The sequence below is a fragment of the Antechinus flavipes genome, chromosome 5 (assembly GCF_016432865.1).
Source record: "Antechinus flavipes isolate AdamAnt ecotype Samford, QLD, Australia chromosome 5, AdamAnt_v2, whole genome shotgun sequence".
Classification (NCBI taxonomy): domain Eukaryota; kingdom Metazoa; phylum Chordata; class Mammalia; order Dasyuromorphia; family Dasyuridae; genus Antechinus; species Antechinus flavipes.
The window spans coordinates 243,877,881-243,893,345 of NC_067402.1; the positions used below are offsets into that span (position 1 = coordinate 243,877,881).

A 15,465-nucleotide genomic window follows, 5' to 3' on the forward strand; every position below is an offset into this window, starting at 1 on the left:
GTTCCAATTTATCCCCATTACAAATGATGCTTACTGATGGTTTAAATAGATGCTACTGAGTATTTTAAGGAAAAGTCCATTTATTTCTATACTCTCTCATGTTTTAAATAGGAATGGGTGTTAGATTTTTATCAAATGCTTTTTCTGCACCTATTGAGATGATCATATGGTTTTTGTTAATTTGATTATTTATGTAGTTAGCTATGCTAATAGATTTCCTAATATTGAACCAGCCCTGCATTCCTAGTATAAATACTACTTGGTCATGGTGTATTATGCTGGGGATGATTTTCTGTAATCTCTTTGCTAATATTTTATTTAAGATTTTTTTGCATCAGTATTCATTAGGGAGATTGGTCTATAATTTTCTTTCTCTGTTTTCATCCTACCTGATTTAGGTATCAGTACCATATCTGTGTCATAAAAGGAATTTGGTAGGAGTCCTTCATTCCCTATTTTTTCAAATAGTTTATATAACATTGGAGTTAATTGTTCTTTAAATGTTTTGTAGAATTTGCATGTAAATCAATCTGGTCCTGGGGATTTTTTCTTTTGCTAATATTTTATTTAGGATTTTAGCATCTATATTCATTAGGTAGATTCGTCTGTAATTTTCCTTCTCTGTTTTCAACTACCTGATTTAGGTATCAGTACCATGTCTGTGTCATAAAAGGAATTTGGTAGGACTCCTTCATTCCCTATTTATTCAAATAGTTTATATAGTATTGGGGTTAATTGTACTTTAAATGTTTGGTAGAATTAATATGTAAAACCATCTGGTCCTGAGGATTTTTTCTTAGGGAGTTCTATTTCCTTTTCTGAAATGGGACTATTTAAGCAATTTACTTCCTCCTCTGTTAATCTGGGAAGCCTATATTTTTGGAGGTTAGCCATCCATTTCACTTAGGTTATCAAATTTATTGGCTAAAGTTGAACAAAGTAACTCCTTATTATTGCTCTAATTTCCTCTTCATTGGTGGAAAGTTCTCCCTTTTCATTTTTAAGACTAACAATTTCATTTCCCTCTTTCCTTTTTCTACTCAGATTTACCAAAGTTTATCTATTTTATTGTTTTTTATTTCACAAAAACAATTCTTAGTTTTATTTATTAATTCAATAGTTTTTTATCTTCTATATTATTAATTTTTCCTTTTATTTTTAGAATTTCATGTTTAGTACTTGATTAGAGGGTTTTAATTTACTCTTTTTCTAGCTTTTTTAGTTGCAAACCTAATTCATTTTTTTCTTTCTCTATTTTATGCAAGTAGGCCTCTAGAGATATAAGATTTTCCCTTATTACTGCTTTGGTTGCATCTCACACATTTTGGTATGATGTCTCCTTATTGTCATTCTCTTGGATGAATTTATTAATTGTGTCTATGATTTTCTGTTTCACCCATTCATTCTTTAAGAGGACATTATTTACTTTCCAATTACTTTTTTGGTCTATTTACCCCTAATTTTTTGTTGAATATAATTTTTATTGTATTGTGATCTGAAAAGAATATATTTACTATTTCTGCCTTTCTGCATTTGATTTTGAGGTCTTTATGTGCTAATATATGGTCAATTTTTGTATAGGTTCCATGAACTGCTGAGAAGAAAGTGTATTCCTTTCTGTCTCCATTCAGTTTTCTCCAAAGATTTATTATGCCTAACATTTCTAGTATTCTACTTACTTCTTTAATTGCTTTCTTATTTGTTTTTTGGTTTGATTTATCTAATTCTGAGAGGTGCATGGTTGTGATCTCCCACCATTATAGTTTTGCTATCTATTTCTTCTTGCAGTTCTCTTAACTTCTCCTTTAGAAATTTAGATGCTATACCACTTGGTGGTATATGTTTAGTGCACTTGGTGCATATATGTTTAGTATTGATATTGATTCATTATCTATGTTGCTCTTTAGCAAGTTATAGCGCCTTTCCTTATCTCTTTTAATTAGATCTTTTTTTTTTTTTTTTTTACTTTTGTTTAATCTGAGATCAGGATGGCTATCCTTGCTTTTTTACTTCATCTGAAGCATAATAGATTCCACTCCAGCCTTTTACCTTTGCTCTGTATGTATCACCTTGCTTTAAATGTGTTTCCTTTAAACAACATATTGTAGGATTCTGGCTTTTAATCCAGTCTATCTGCCTCCGCTTTATGGGAGAGTTCATTGCATTCCCACTTATAGTTAAAACTACTAATTCTATATTTCCTGCTATCTTATTATCCTCGGATTATACTTTTCTCTTTCCTTTCCCCCTTACCCCTTTCCCAGTATTTAATTTATGGGCACCACTTGCCTCAAGCAGCCCTTCCCCTTTGGAGTCCCTCCCCCTTTTTTATACCTTTCCCCTACGGTTTCTGTATTCCCTTTTATTTAGTCTACCCTTTCCCTTTTTGGTTGTCCCCTCCCATTTTTCAATGATGTGAGAGAAATTTCTCTGTAAACCAAATAGGTCTAATATTTTCTCTTTGAGCCAAATCTGATGAGAGTAAGATTCACACAATGTTCATCCCCTTTCCTTCTTTCCCTCACTTATAATAGGTTTACTTTGCCTCTTCATGAGATGTAATTTCCCTCTTTTTACCTCCACTTTTCCTTTTTTCTTGTACAATACCCTTTCCATCTCTAATTCCTTTTTTATATTATAACTATAAAATCAAATTATACATCCACTCTCTATGTATACCCATAACAGAAATACAGGTCTCAAGAGTCTTTTTATCTTTTTATGTTTCTATGAGTACTATATTTGGAGCTCTGTTTTTTTTTTTTTTTCATTAGAAATAAATGAAATTCACTTATTTCATTGAATGCCCATCTTCTTCCTTGGAAAAAAATGCTCAGTTTAGATGGGTAGTTTGTTTTTGGCTGCATTCCAAGTTCCTTTGCCTTTCAGAATATCAGATCCCAGGTCCTTTGGTTCTTAAATGTGGAAGCTGCTAGATCCTGAGTAATCCTTATATGACTCCTCTGTATTTGAATTTTTTTTCTGGAACATTTTTTCCTTGATCTGATAGTTCTGAAATTTAGCAATAATGTGCCTTGGAGTTTTAATTTTGAGGTCTCTTTCAGGAGGTGTTTGATGAATTCTTTCAATAGCCATTTTCCTTCTGATTCTATGACATCTGGGCAGTTGTTTTTGATGATTTCCTGAAAAAAATAGTGTCTAGACTCTTTTTTTTTTCCTTCACGATTTTCAGGGTATCCAATAATCCTTAGACTATCTCTCCTAGATCTATTTTTGAGATCTGTTGTTTTTCCAAGTAGATATTAACATTTTTTCTTTCTTTCTTTCTTTTCTTTTTCTTTTTTTTCCTTTTTCCTTTTTTTTTTTTTTTTTTTTTTTTTGGTTTTGCTTGACTGATTCTTGATGTCTCATCGAGTCATTCACTTCCATTTCTTCAGTTCTAATTTTTAATTATTTTCCTCAATTGCTTTTTAAATTTCTTTCTGGATTTGTCCAATTGAGTTTTTAAATAAGTTCTTTTGTTCTATGGAATTTTTTTCCATTTCACAATTTTTTTTAAGGAGTTATTTTCTTTTTCCAATTCACAAATTCCATTTTCCTGGGAGTTCTTTACCTTTTGCATTTCACATTTCAGGGAGTTGTTTTCTTTTTCCACTTTATCAAATCTTTTCTTTAATGAGTTATATACCTTTTCCAAACTCTCTTGCAGAGTTTTCCATTCCTTTCTGTCTTTTAAGATCTTTTAAAATTTCATCTAGGAGAGCCTTGTGTGGTGGGGAACAATTATATCCCCCTTTGGGGCTTCATCTGGAGAAATTCTATTTTTAGTCTCTTCAGGGTTTGAAATCTGTTCTCTTTCACTATAGAAGCAGTCTATAATAGAGCTCACTTTGCCGTTTTGCTTATTAAAAAAAAATAGTTGGAATCTGCTTGTGTAAGGAAGTTCCAAGCTTCCTCTACAGACTCCCAATGGCAGCAACAGCTGTGCTGGGATTGTGCTGAGTCACTCTGGATGGGTGTGGCCAGGTCCTGTGATACTCCTGCACTTTGGGGTGCACTTTTTACCCTCTGCATTTGTGTCGGATGTTTTATGACTTCTCTGCTGATCTACTGGCTTGCAACCAGGGCAGAGTAGCCAACATTATGGAAGTGTCCTCCCCTTAGATTCTCCACCTCACAGAGACTGCACTCCACCTCTGGTCTGCTCAGTGTGTGCTGGACTCCGGAACTGCCTCTCTGCTTGCTCCTAGTCACCTCCTCCCGTGCCTGTACCTGATCAAAACAATTCTTTTCTGGTGATCTTTGGAATTATCTTATGCTGGTAATTTGCTGCACTCCTAATTTTTGTGGATTCTGTCAATCTAGCACTAATTCAGAAGCTGAATTTCATAATTAGTGTGAGGGTAGCAGGAGAGCTCAGAAAGAAGTACGTGTCCTCTCCACCATCTTGGCTCCACTGCCCCATCATTTTTAATATAAACAAAGCAATTCATAAAAATATGTGTGTATAAAATGAATTTATACAAACATAGATGCATATATATCTATACACATACATATGTATGATTAAATATATGTATATTTATTTATATATGGAGAGAAGAGACAGAGAGAGACAAAGACAGAGACTGAGAGAGGAGAGAGCAGAGAAGAATTGTTAGAAACATGACTGAAAGGATATGTAAAATGTCTAGGATATTGGTATTTCAAGGTTATATTCATTTTTTAAAATTTTTATTTTATTTAATAATAACTTTATGTTGACAGAATCCATGCCAGGGTAATTTTTTACAACATTATTCTTTGCACTCACTTCTGTTTCGATTTTTCCCCTCCCTCCCTCTACCCCCCCCCCAGATGGCAAGCAGTCCTATATATGTTAGATATGTTGCAGTATATCCTAGATACAATATATGTTTGCAGAACCAAACAGTTCTCTTGTTGCACAGGGAGAATTGGATTCAGAAGGTAAAAATAACTTGGGAAGAAAATAAAAAATGCAAGTAGTTCATATTCGTTTCCCAGTGTTCTTTCTTTGGGTGTAGATGCTTCTGTCCATCATTTATCCATTGAAACTCAGTTAGGTCTCTTTGTCAAAGAAATCCACTTCCATCAGAATACATCCTCATACAATATCGTTGTCGAAGTGTACAGTGATCTCCTGGTTCTGCTCATTTCACTTAGCATCAGTTCATGTAGGTCTCTCCAAGCCTCTCTGTATTCATCCTGCTGGTCATTCCTTACAGAACAATAATATTCCATAACATTCATATACCACAATTTACCCAGCCATTCTCCAATTGATGAGCATCCATTTATTTTCCAGTTTCTAGCCACTACAAACAGGGCTGTCACAAATATTTTGGCACATACAGGTCCCTTTCCCTTCTTTAGTATCTCTGGTTATATTCATTTTACAGCTACTCTAGATATTATTACTTATGCCACTGTTGCATTCTAATTTTTATTATTGGAATTTGAAAAGACTTGGATTATTCAGATGCAATCCTGTTGTGCTGTATTAAAAAAAAATAGTCATCTCTTTGATGACTTGAAACATTAAGCTCAAAACACTAGAGTATGCATATGCTTTTGTTTGAGAGCCATTCACAGTCAATGTAGTGAGTGTGACTACTGATTGGGTGATAGGATCATCAGTGTAAGATCTTTAAGGGATCTTAAAGGTTAACTCCAATACCCTTATTTTATGGTTGGGAAAACTGAAACTGATTAAGCGATATAGCCAGGATCACAAAACTAGTAAATAAATGTCTGAGGCAGGATCCAAATTTGGATCTTTTTGACCCCAAACATAGCATTCCCTCCATTATATTACCTAAGACATCAGGTTGATTATTTGAAGATCTTTTATTTCATTATTCAGTGTTCCTCAAATTTCTCTCCACTTCTAGATTTTCTCCAATATCTTTTCTCTCTTTATCCTTTATCCTATTATGGAAGAAAATTTCTGCTCCTCTTTACTCCCTCAGTGAAAGCAACTCTTTATTTTCCTCTCTATAGTTCTGTAAGTAAGATAATTATGGAGAAGAGACAGAGATGGGAAGCTCCCAGAAGATTGTTTTTTATTATTTTCTCCACTGCTGGTAACACCACTAAGTTTCTGAAGTACAGGAATGACATCTATGCTTTAGGAATATAAATTTTGAAAGTGTGTAGAAAATTGGATGAGGAGGAGAGTGTTTGAAAGCAATGAAACCAAAGAAACCCCCAAAATAATTTTTCCACAATAGTCAGAGTTCTTGTGATCATACATTTTACACTGTAAAGGACCTTAAAGTTTGTGGAGTCTAATATCATCTTTCTGTTGATAAAGATATTGAGTGCCTGGAAACATAAAACATTTCATTCAAAGTCACATTAGTAATGAGCACTAAAACTAAGATTTGAATCTGGGTCCTATAACTTCAAATATAGCATATTTTAAAAATTATAATGTGAAATTAGTTGACCTGGAGTTAGAAAGACTCATCTTCCTGGGTTCAAATCTTGCCTTAGGTACTTAGTAACTTTGTGACTAACTTTGGTGAGGTGTTTTTTTTTTTTCTTTTTTCTTTTTCAAAATACATGCAAACGTAATTTTCAGCATTCACCCTTGCAAAACTTTGTGCTCCACATTTTTCTCTCTTCATCCCCATTTCCCTTCTCTGTTAGACAGCAAGTAATCTAATATAGGTTAAGGATATGCAGTTCTTCCAAACATATTTTCATTTATCATGCTGCACAAGAAAAATCATATCAAAAGGAGAAAAAATTAAAAATAAAAAACAAGAAAACAAACAACAGCTGCATAAAAGATGAAAATACTTTGTTGTGATTCACATTCAGTCCCCATACTCCTCTTTCTGAAAGCAACTGTCTCTCTCCATTGTGACTAACTTTGTCAGGGTGTAAGTCACTTTTTTCTTGACTCATAAAATGAGTTGGAGAAGGAAATGGCAAAACATTTTAGTATCTATGCCAAGAAAAGTTCAAATGGAGTCATAGTCAGACATAAATGAATAACAACACTGATAAGTAAAGAATGAGATAAAAGCCAATGTCTTTAGAAGTCAAATCAAATAGTTCTTGCTCTGAACTGTTCTGCATTCTTTTCTTCAGCCTCATTTCTTTGAACTCACTGCCCAAATACACTGTACTCTCCTAATAAAATTTGTTTACAATCTTGTTTTCAAATGCTAACTTTACCTTTATTAAATAATGGGACTTAATCTGTCTGATTCAAGTCTTATATTAGGCTCTCTCTTCCTGTCATATTTCTGTGAGTCTAATATTTATGTTAAAAAAAAAAGTTGGGTAGTAGGGAGAAAAGTGTTTATCTCAGTTTCCCTATCTGTGAAGAAAATGGCAGAGCACTCTAGTATCTCTGCTAAGAAAACCTCAAATGTGGGGTAATGAAGAGTCACACACAACTAAAAAAAGATGTAACAACAAAAAAGTGCAATATTTTATCTTAAAGTCAGGCCATAAAAGGAGGTATTTAAATTTATAAAAGGGATTGTCTAGACAGAATAGTTGGGGTTTATTTTTCAAGCTACTATGACTTGCCATTTCCTTCTCCTGCTCATTTTACAAATGAAAAAACTGAAGGAAACAGGGTTAAGTGACTACCATGGGATCACACAGCAAGTAAGTTTCTAAGGCTAGATTTAAACTCACAAAAAAAACTAGTTTTCTTGACCCCAAGCCTGATGCTCTATCTACTATTTCACCTCACTGTCATCTTAGCTAAGGATCACCAAGTACAATCTCTTCATTTTACCAATGAAAAAAATTGAATCAGAGGCATGAGGTGAGTTCCCCTAAGGTCATGTAACAAACTAGTGTCAGTAGTAGAATTTGTATTTGTCTTCCTGATTCTGAGTTCAATGCTTATCCTATGCAGTTGCCTTTCTTGATGAGGATGATAATGACTATGGTAGACCTGAAGGATTTGAATTTAGATTAGAAAGTTTACTCCTTATCTAGTCTATGACTATGATTTGGGAGCTTTCTACTTTATCCACCTTGAAATTAGTTGAGAACAGAGATAGCAGAATGAGTTTTCTATGGGTCAATAATTTGTTTATCCAATTAAGTTAACTCATTTCTGTCCTCATGTGTCAAATTGCATAACACATAGTCAGTACGTAATAAATATTTATTTAATGTTGACATTTAAATCATAGATGGTAATCTTGTAGCATTCAAATAACCCTAAATGATGAAAGGCAAAATGGATAACTTTGATCACATTAAATTAAAATATTTTTATACAAACAAAACCAACCAAAACAAGATTAAAAGAGAAGTACAAAGCTGGGGGAAAAAAAAATTTACAGCCAGATTTTCTGATAAAGGTCTCATTTTTAAAATACATAAAGAACTGTGTCAAATTTATAAGAATGTAAGTCAATTGATAAAAGGTCAAAGAATAGGAACAAACAATTTCCAGATGATGAAATTAAAGCCATCCATAGTCATATGAAAAAATACTCTAAATAACCATTGATTAGAGAAATGCAAATTAAAACAACTCTGAGGAATCACCTCACACCTCTAATATTGGCTCAAATGACAGGAAAAGATAATGATAAATGGATCATCAAAATGTGCATACCCTTTGATCCAGCAGTTTCTATAAGTGTTTCTATATCCCAAAGAGATCTTAAAAGAGGGAAAAGGACCCACATGTGCAAAAGTGTTTGTAGATGCTCTTTTTGTGGTAGCAAAGAACTGACAAATGAGTAGAAGCCCATCAATTGGGGAATGGCTGAATAAGTTGTGATATATGAAGGGAATGGGATATTATTGTTCTATAAAAATGATGAGCAAGCTAATTTTTAAAAGGCCTGGAAAGATTTACATGAACTGATGCTGAGCAAAACAAATAGAACCGGGAATACATTGTACTCAATAACAGCAAAAATGTGCGATCATCTATGAAACACTTGGTTCTTCTTAGTGGTTCAGTGATCTAAAGCAATCCCATTAAACATTGGACAGAAAATGCCATCTGCATACAGAAAAAGAACTATAGAGATGAATGTAAATCAACACAAGCTATATTCACTTCTTTTTTTTCTGTGTTTTTCTCTCATGGTTTTCCTTTTAGCTTATGATATTTCTCTCCCAACATGATTTGTAAAGCCATGTGTATTAAAAATAAATAAATTTTCAAAAATAACCCTAAATGTCCATTTCTCACAAGGGTTTAATAATATATAATGTAGCCACAAACCACATGAAAAATAAAAACTATTGGAATATTTACAACTACCAAAATAACAGCATGAAGAGTAAGTTAATTGTTAGTACTCCCATAAATCATTTTGTGTTTATGCTTTATATGTTCTTCCAGTGTACATGTTAATCTCCCCTGGATCCATAAGAAACTATTTTTTAAGTATCTCTAGTGGTTAACACAATGCTCAGTGCCCCTGATAGGAACTGATTAGGGTTGGGTAAATTTAATGGAATCATTTAGATTTTAAAGTTTAATATTTCATTTTCCATTTTTATTCATTTCAATTAAAATCATAACATATTTTGTTTTAGAACACTTTAAGCACAGGACATTATCAGGTGTTAGAAATTCAAAGATTTTCAAAGAAATTCAAAACTTCCTTTCAAAAAGGAAATCATTTCTGACCTCAAATATCCTGTATTCTATTGGGGGAATTCAATATAAAGGTAGAGAAGAACATAGCAAATAATTTCCAAATGGAGAGAACATTAGTAACTGGGAAGTCCAGAAAGGTAGATATTTGATAGTAGAGAATCTTGTCAGTTCCTGGGATTCAGATCCTGGTTCTATCTAAATTTTTTTTCTGAAGAAACAGACACACAGCAGTTATGTCACAAAATAAATGCAGAGGTAAGAAATTAATCACATTGCCTAATTATTAGACTAGTATATCAGTGAATTAGACTGCATTTACAAGGAGTATTCAGAAACTTTAAATCTATAAAAAGCAAGGCAATGCAATTTCTTACATGGACTAGTGATACTCCTATTTTCCATGTGGATAATTAAATCCAAGGACCCATGTGTGTATGCATGCATATGTTTATAAGTATGTATGTATACATATACATATATGTATATATGTAGTGTATATGTACCTCTATACATTATGTGTTAATAGGATGGTGTATATGTGTGTGTCACTAATTTACATCTGAAAGAAAAGCATAAAGGTCATTTAGTTCAGCCACCTTATTTTACAAATGAGGAAATTAAGGTTCAATGAGACTATAACTGTCCCAAGATTACCCAAGAGATTTCAGCAAAGTATTATTTTTATTTCTGGTCTAGTGTACTAAAGTCCTAGATTGGTAGGCAGGTAGTGTGATTATCTCTTAGAACTTTATTTCCCTGGGGCAGCTAGGTGGTATAGTAGATAGAGTATCAGTCCTGAAGTCAGGAGGATCTGAGTTCAAATCTGGATTCAGACAGTTAACACTTTCTAGCTGTATGACCTTGGGCAAGTCACTTAACCCCAATTGTCTCAAAAAAAAAAAAAGAAAAAGAACTTCATTTCCCTTATAACATGTATATTGTGTATGTCATTCTTTTCAACTGAAAAATAAGGGAATATTTTAGCAATTTTTCAGAACACAAAAATATATTTCAGATTGATTAGATTTAATTAATTATATATTTTAGGTTATTGAGAAGAAAACATTTTAGAAATGCTCTGCACATTTACAGAATTTACAGAATGAATAATCATAATGATTATTCACTATAAAAGAAGAAAAAAAGCTGCAGTTCTCCTATTACATAATTTCTAGCCTTATTGCACATCATTTCTATTTGCTTAGTTTTTTATTTGTTTGCTTTGATTCTAACCAAGTTTGTCTGTTTGCTTTCTTGAAATTCCATCTCCTGTCTTTGGAGGTTTAGACAGGTATTCATCCAACCCTGAATTTACTCCCATTCTATGTCTGTCTCTAAGAATCCCTTTCTTCTTTCAGGATTCACTTAATAAGCCACCTTCTGTGTGAAGCCTTTCCTAGCCTCCCTAAATATTCACATGTATCTTTCATAAAAGTATCACATATATATTCATCTCTGTACATATGGTCTTTCCCAGTAGGGAAATTTATATTTTTATCCCCAGCAAGCTGCAACAATATTCTGTACAAAGCAAGCCCAGCTGGGTGGCATTTTTCATCAATGTGACAGTAGCTTGTTCACTATCATTTTGCAGAGAAAGACCCTGCTGATAGTATGAGTACTTGACATTATAATTGTTTTTATTCTCAAAAACAAGGTTTGCTATTAATTATAGGAAAATCATACAGTGATCAAAATCATGAAGTATGATGTTGGATAAATTAATAGAACCGGCAGACTTGGATTCAAATTCTGATTAGACACTTACTAGCTCTGTGACCACAACCAAAATCATGAGACTCAATTTCCTCATCTGCAAAGTGAAGGTGTTAGATTTGGTAACCTCTAAGATTATTTCAATATCTAAATCTATGATCCAACTATGTCTCCACTGATAGAGATTCGAAAATGCCATTTTATTAGAAAAAACATTCTTTTTATTAACAGAAGGAATTTATTTTCTGTGGAGAATCAAGAATTCACTTGATTTTCCAATTGAATGCAATGCTAAAGTAAAACTAATGGATTTGTTTGCACCCTGTGATTTTACATAAAGGCAAAGAAAAAAGAAAGAGAAGTTAAAATATTGAATTATAAACACTTATAATCTGATAACTGAAACATTTTCCCCTTAGCTCTTTTCAGTTGGATATTAATTTTCATTTTTTTTTTTTTTGATAAAACATCTTCTGTTTGCAAATCTGTGTACTGGATATTGAGAAAACATCGAAAGAAGATTCCATTCCTGCCTTGAAAGAGGTTTTATGTCACATTTAATATACTTCATTTTTCTCTGGGAAAGTAGAGTTATTTAATATTCCAATACTACCAAGTGATATAATAAATTGATTTGTTTTTGTTTTTTTTTAAATACAGAGGTTTATTCATTGTTTTTTTTTAATGAAAGGGAACTAAAAATATGGCTAAATAAAATACATCAAGGGGAAAATATGAGGGGAAATCCTTTCCAAAACAGAAATAGGGCCCAGATCTATAATTTCATTTGAATTTCATTGACTTCCAAATAAGCAAATTCCCTCAAAGCAAATCAGTACCTTTGATATAATTTATCATTTCTGCATTTAAAAAGTTTGAGAGTCATAATTTTGGGGTAATTTAATTATTTTGTATTAAGGCCAATCATTGAATAAAAGAATCAAATGCACTCTAGAAAGCCAAAAGCAGTCATGGAGGTAGACTCATGGCTTAAATGTCTTTTGGAAGAATGGTCACATTCTTGCAAGAAGAGGGTCACAGTCAACTCTGGTTAATGAGAGAATGAATTTTGCAATGAGGAGCTGAGAATGACATGAGGTCAAAGAAAGGCTATCTATCTTCAGACCATTACAATCTTGGAAATCTATTCAAATAATTCATCCCCACCCAAACCTGAGTGGAGCACAATGGCTTCCACATTGGGGTGAAGACTGAACAAGATTGTTAAGAAAGTTAATCCAATCTCAGGATCTTTAAAAGATTGAAAGTTTGAAATCAGTACTTTAGAAAAAGAGGGGAACTCTGGATCACCTTAAATCATTGGTTATTCATTTCTTTTATTTGTTATCTTAGAGAATTGCCCAGGACAATTAGAAGTTGTAACTTATGACCATAGGGTCATATATCTAATATGAGTGACTGATGGGGTTTAACCTGAGATGACTTTAAGGCCAGAACTTTATCCACTATACCATGCTGTCCTAAATAATGTATTCTTAACATACCATGTGAACATGATTGATTCATTGAAGATGTTAATCTACTTTATATGTCAGTGATGACACAGTGATCAGCATTCCACATGGAATTGGAAAATATGTATGGTAAAAATTAAATTGACCTTTCTTTTTTTTGTTCAATGGGCAGATTCCTCCAAAGGACCTCAACCATCTTCAGGTGTAAATGGCAACATGCAGCATCCTACCAGCATGGGGCAGCAGTCAGTTTCTGCCATCCCTTCTCCAAGTTCCAGCAAGCCTTGGCGCAGCAAATCCATGAATGTCAAGCACAGTGCCACCTCTACCATGTTGTCTGTGAAGCAGTCCAGTCCTGCCACCTCTCCAACACCATCCTCAGAGAGATTGAAACCACCTGTAGCAGAAGGGGTCAAACCCCCTTCATCTGGACAGAAATCCATGCTGGAGAAATTTAAGTTGGTAAATGCTCGGACTGCTTTGCGACCACCACAGGCTCCCAATCCAGTGTCCAATGATGGTGGACGAGATGATGATATTTTTTTTGAATGTGGTGAGCTGGATGGCTTTAACAATGGACTGAATAGTGGTGGGTCAACCAGCAGCAGTCCCAAAGTGTCCCCAAAATTGACTCCTCCAAAAGCTGGAGGTAAAAATCTGAGCAATAAAAAATCTTTGCTTCCAAAGGATAAGGAGGAAAAGAGCAGGGACAAAAATAAGGTTTGCACTGAAAAGCCAGTCAAGGAAGAGAAGGAACAGGTCACAGAGACCACAGTGAAAAAGACTTCCAAAATTGCAAGCTTGATCCCAAAGGGAAGCAAGACTGCTGCAACCAAGAAGGAAAGCTTAATACCATCTTCGAGTGGGATTCCAAAACCAGGATCTAAGATGCCTACTGCAAAACAGAATATTTCACCAGGCAGTGTGGGAAATAAAGAATCTGAAAAATTCAGGACTACAAAAGGCAACCAGTCCCAATCAATATCCAAATCTCAGATAACTGAAAAGTCTAGCAGCACCTCTAATTGTCTGGCTCCTTTGGAAGGGAAGGAGTCTAGCCAAGTTACTGCCTCTGGTTCCTGTGTCATGTCAGGTGGTGGGCAGAATACAGGCAATGGTACTGTCCAGCTCCCCCAGCAGCAATACAGTCACCCAAACACTGCCACAGTTGCTCCTTTCATTTATAGGTAAGATTTTTTTTATTTGTTTGCTTCTGTGGAATCATAATGATCATCATGAAGATGAGTTAAATATGACCTCAAATAATTAACCAGATATATGACTCTGGCTGTTCATTTGATCTCTGCTTGCTTTAGTTTCCTCTTCTAGCTTATCCATAAAATTGGGATAATAATAGCACCTACTTCCCAGGGATTTTGTAAGGATCTAATCACAATTACTATTTATAGCCTTTTAAGGTTGACAATGAGAAAGTAGGTGGAGAAGTGGATAGAATATTAGTCCTAAAGTCAAATGACTCTACTTAGTGAGTTCAAATCTAGCCTCAGATTCTGAGCAAATCACTTAAGCCTGTTTGCCTCCTTTTTTCTCATTTATAAAATGAGCTAGAGATAGAAATAGCAAATCACTCCAGTGTCTTTGCCAAGAAAACCCAAAATTGGAATCTCTAAGAGTCTGAAAAATGATTTAATGGCAATAACAACATGGTTGGCAATGTCATATATAATTTAATTGCTTTTCATAGTAATCCTGTGAAATGGTTCCTATTAGTAACCTCATTTTACAGATGTGGAAACTGAGATCAGAATGATTAACTGACTCCAGTATTATATAACTAGTAAGTATATTATGATTTTAATTTAGGTCTTCTGGACTCTAAATCGACATTCTGTTCACTAAGTCAGCTACAATCCATATACACACACATATCTTGACACACATTCTGATTTAGCAATTACAAAAATTGCAACTACATGAAGCAAAATTTTTATGTTATAAATGATGTTATGAGAATTCCTAATTCATAATGGTACTCTAAAATATGTATATCACAGCTTTGTACCAAAGTACAAAGCATCATCTCATTTGTCAAGTGATAGATCACTGTTAAGCTAAATCTTCAATTTTTGTCAGAACTGGAAAACCCCTGTTGTGAGAATTCCTTTTACTGGCACATTTTAAGAAGCCCGTGACTTAGTTGATAATTTCTAGATGTAGGAATTGTGATATAGAAAGCACAAACTAGCTAATAACAGTTACATACATAACACATGATTCAGAGAGTAATAATAGGCAGATAGATTGATAGATGAATAGATGGATGGATTGATGCAGTGACAGGTAGATAGATAGATAGACTGTGAATTGGGACTAGATCTGTAGAAGGTGAGTGGTTTGAGTAACGTGCATTATTTAAATCAATAATTCCTAATTCCAAATTCCAAATTCTAGATTCTTCATTGGAAGTTGTCTGCCAAATCATGTCTCAGTTGCTAAAAATATATTTACTTCTTTCTTTGCACGTGTAAATTTATAATTTCATTTTAGGTGTAGCTCTCCCATTTTATGGAGAAAACTCCTTCCACCAAACAATCTATAAACTGACAATATTTCATTAAGTGTCTATTAAATCATGGGGACTGTTACAGATATTGGAACTACAGAGACAACATTGAAAACTAGTCCCTGTTTTCAAGAAATTTACATTCTTTTGGGGGAAATGTCAATAGCATT

The 15,465-nt window shown here is 33.7% G+C and overlaps 1 protein-coding gene across 1 annotated transcript in view; it reads left to right on the forward strand.

The window, feature by feature from the left end:
- NAV3 (neuron navigator 3) overlaps positions 1-15,465 on the forward strand; it is a 426,206-nt gene that overhangs the window by 86,961 nt on the left and 323,780 nt on the right. The window contains exon 8 of the mRNA XM_051962478.1: positions 12,944-13,958. Within this exon, the coding sequence (XP_051818438.1) occupies positions 12,944-13,958 (1,015 nt within the window). The remainder of the gene's footprint in view (positions 1-12,943; positions 13,959-15,465) is intronic.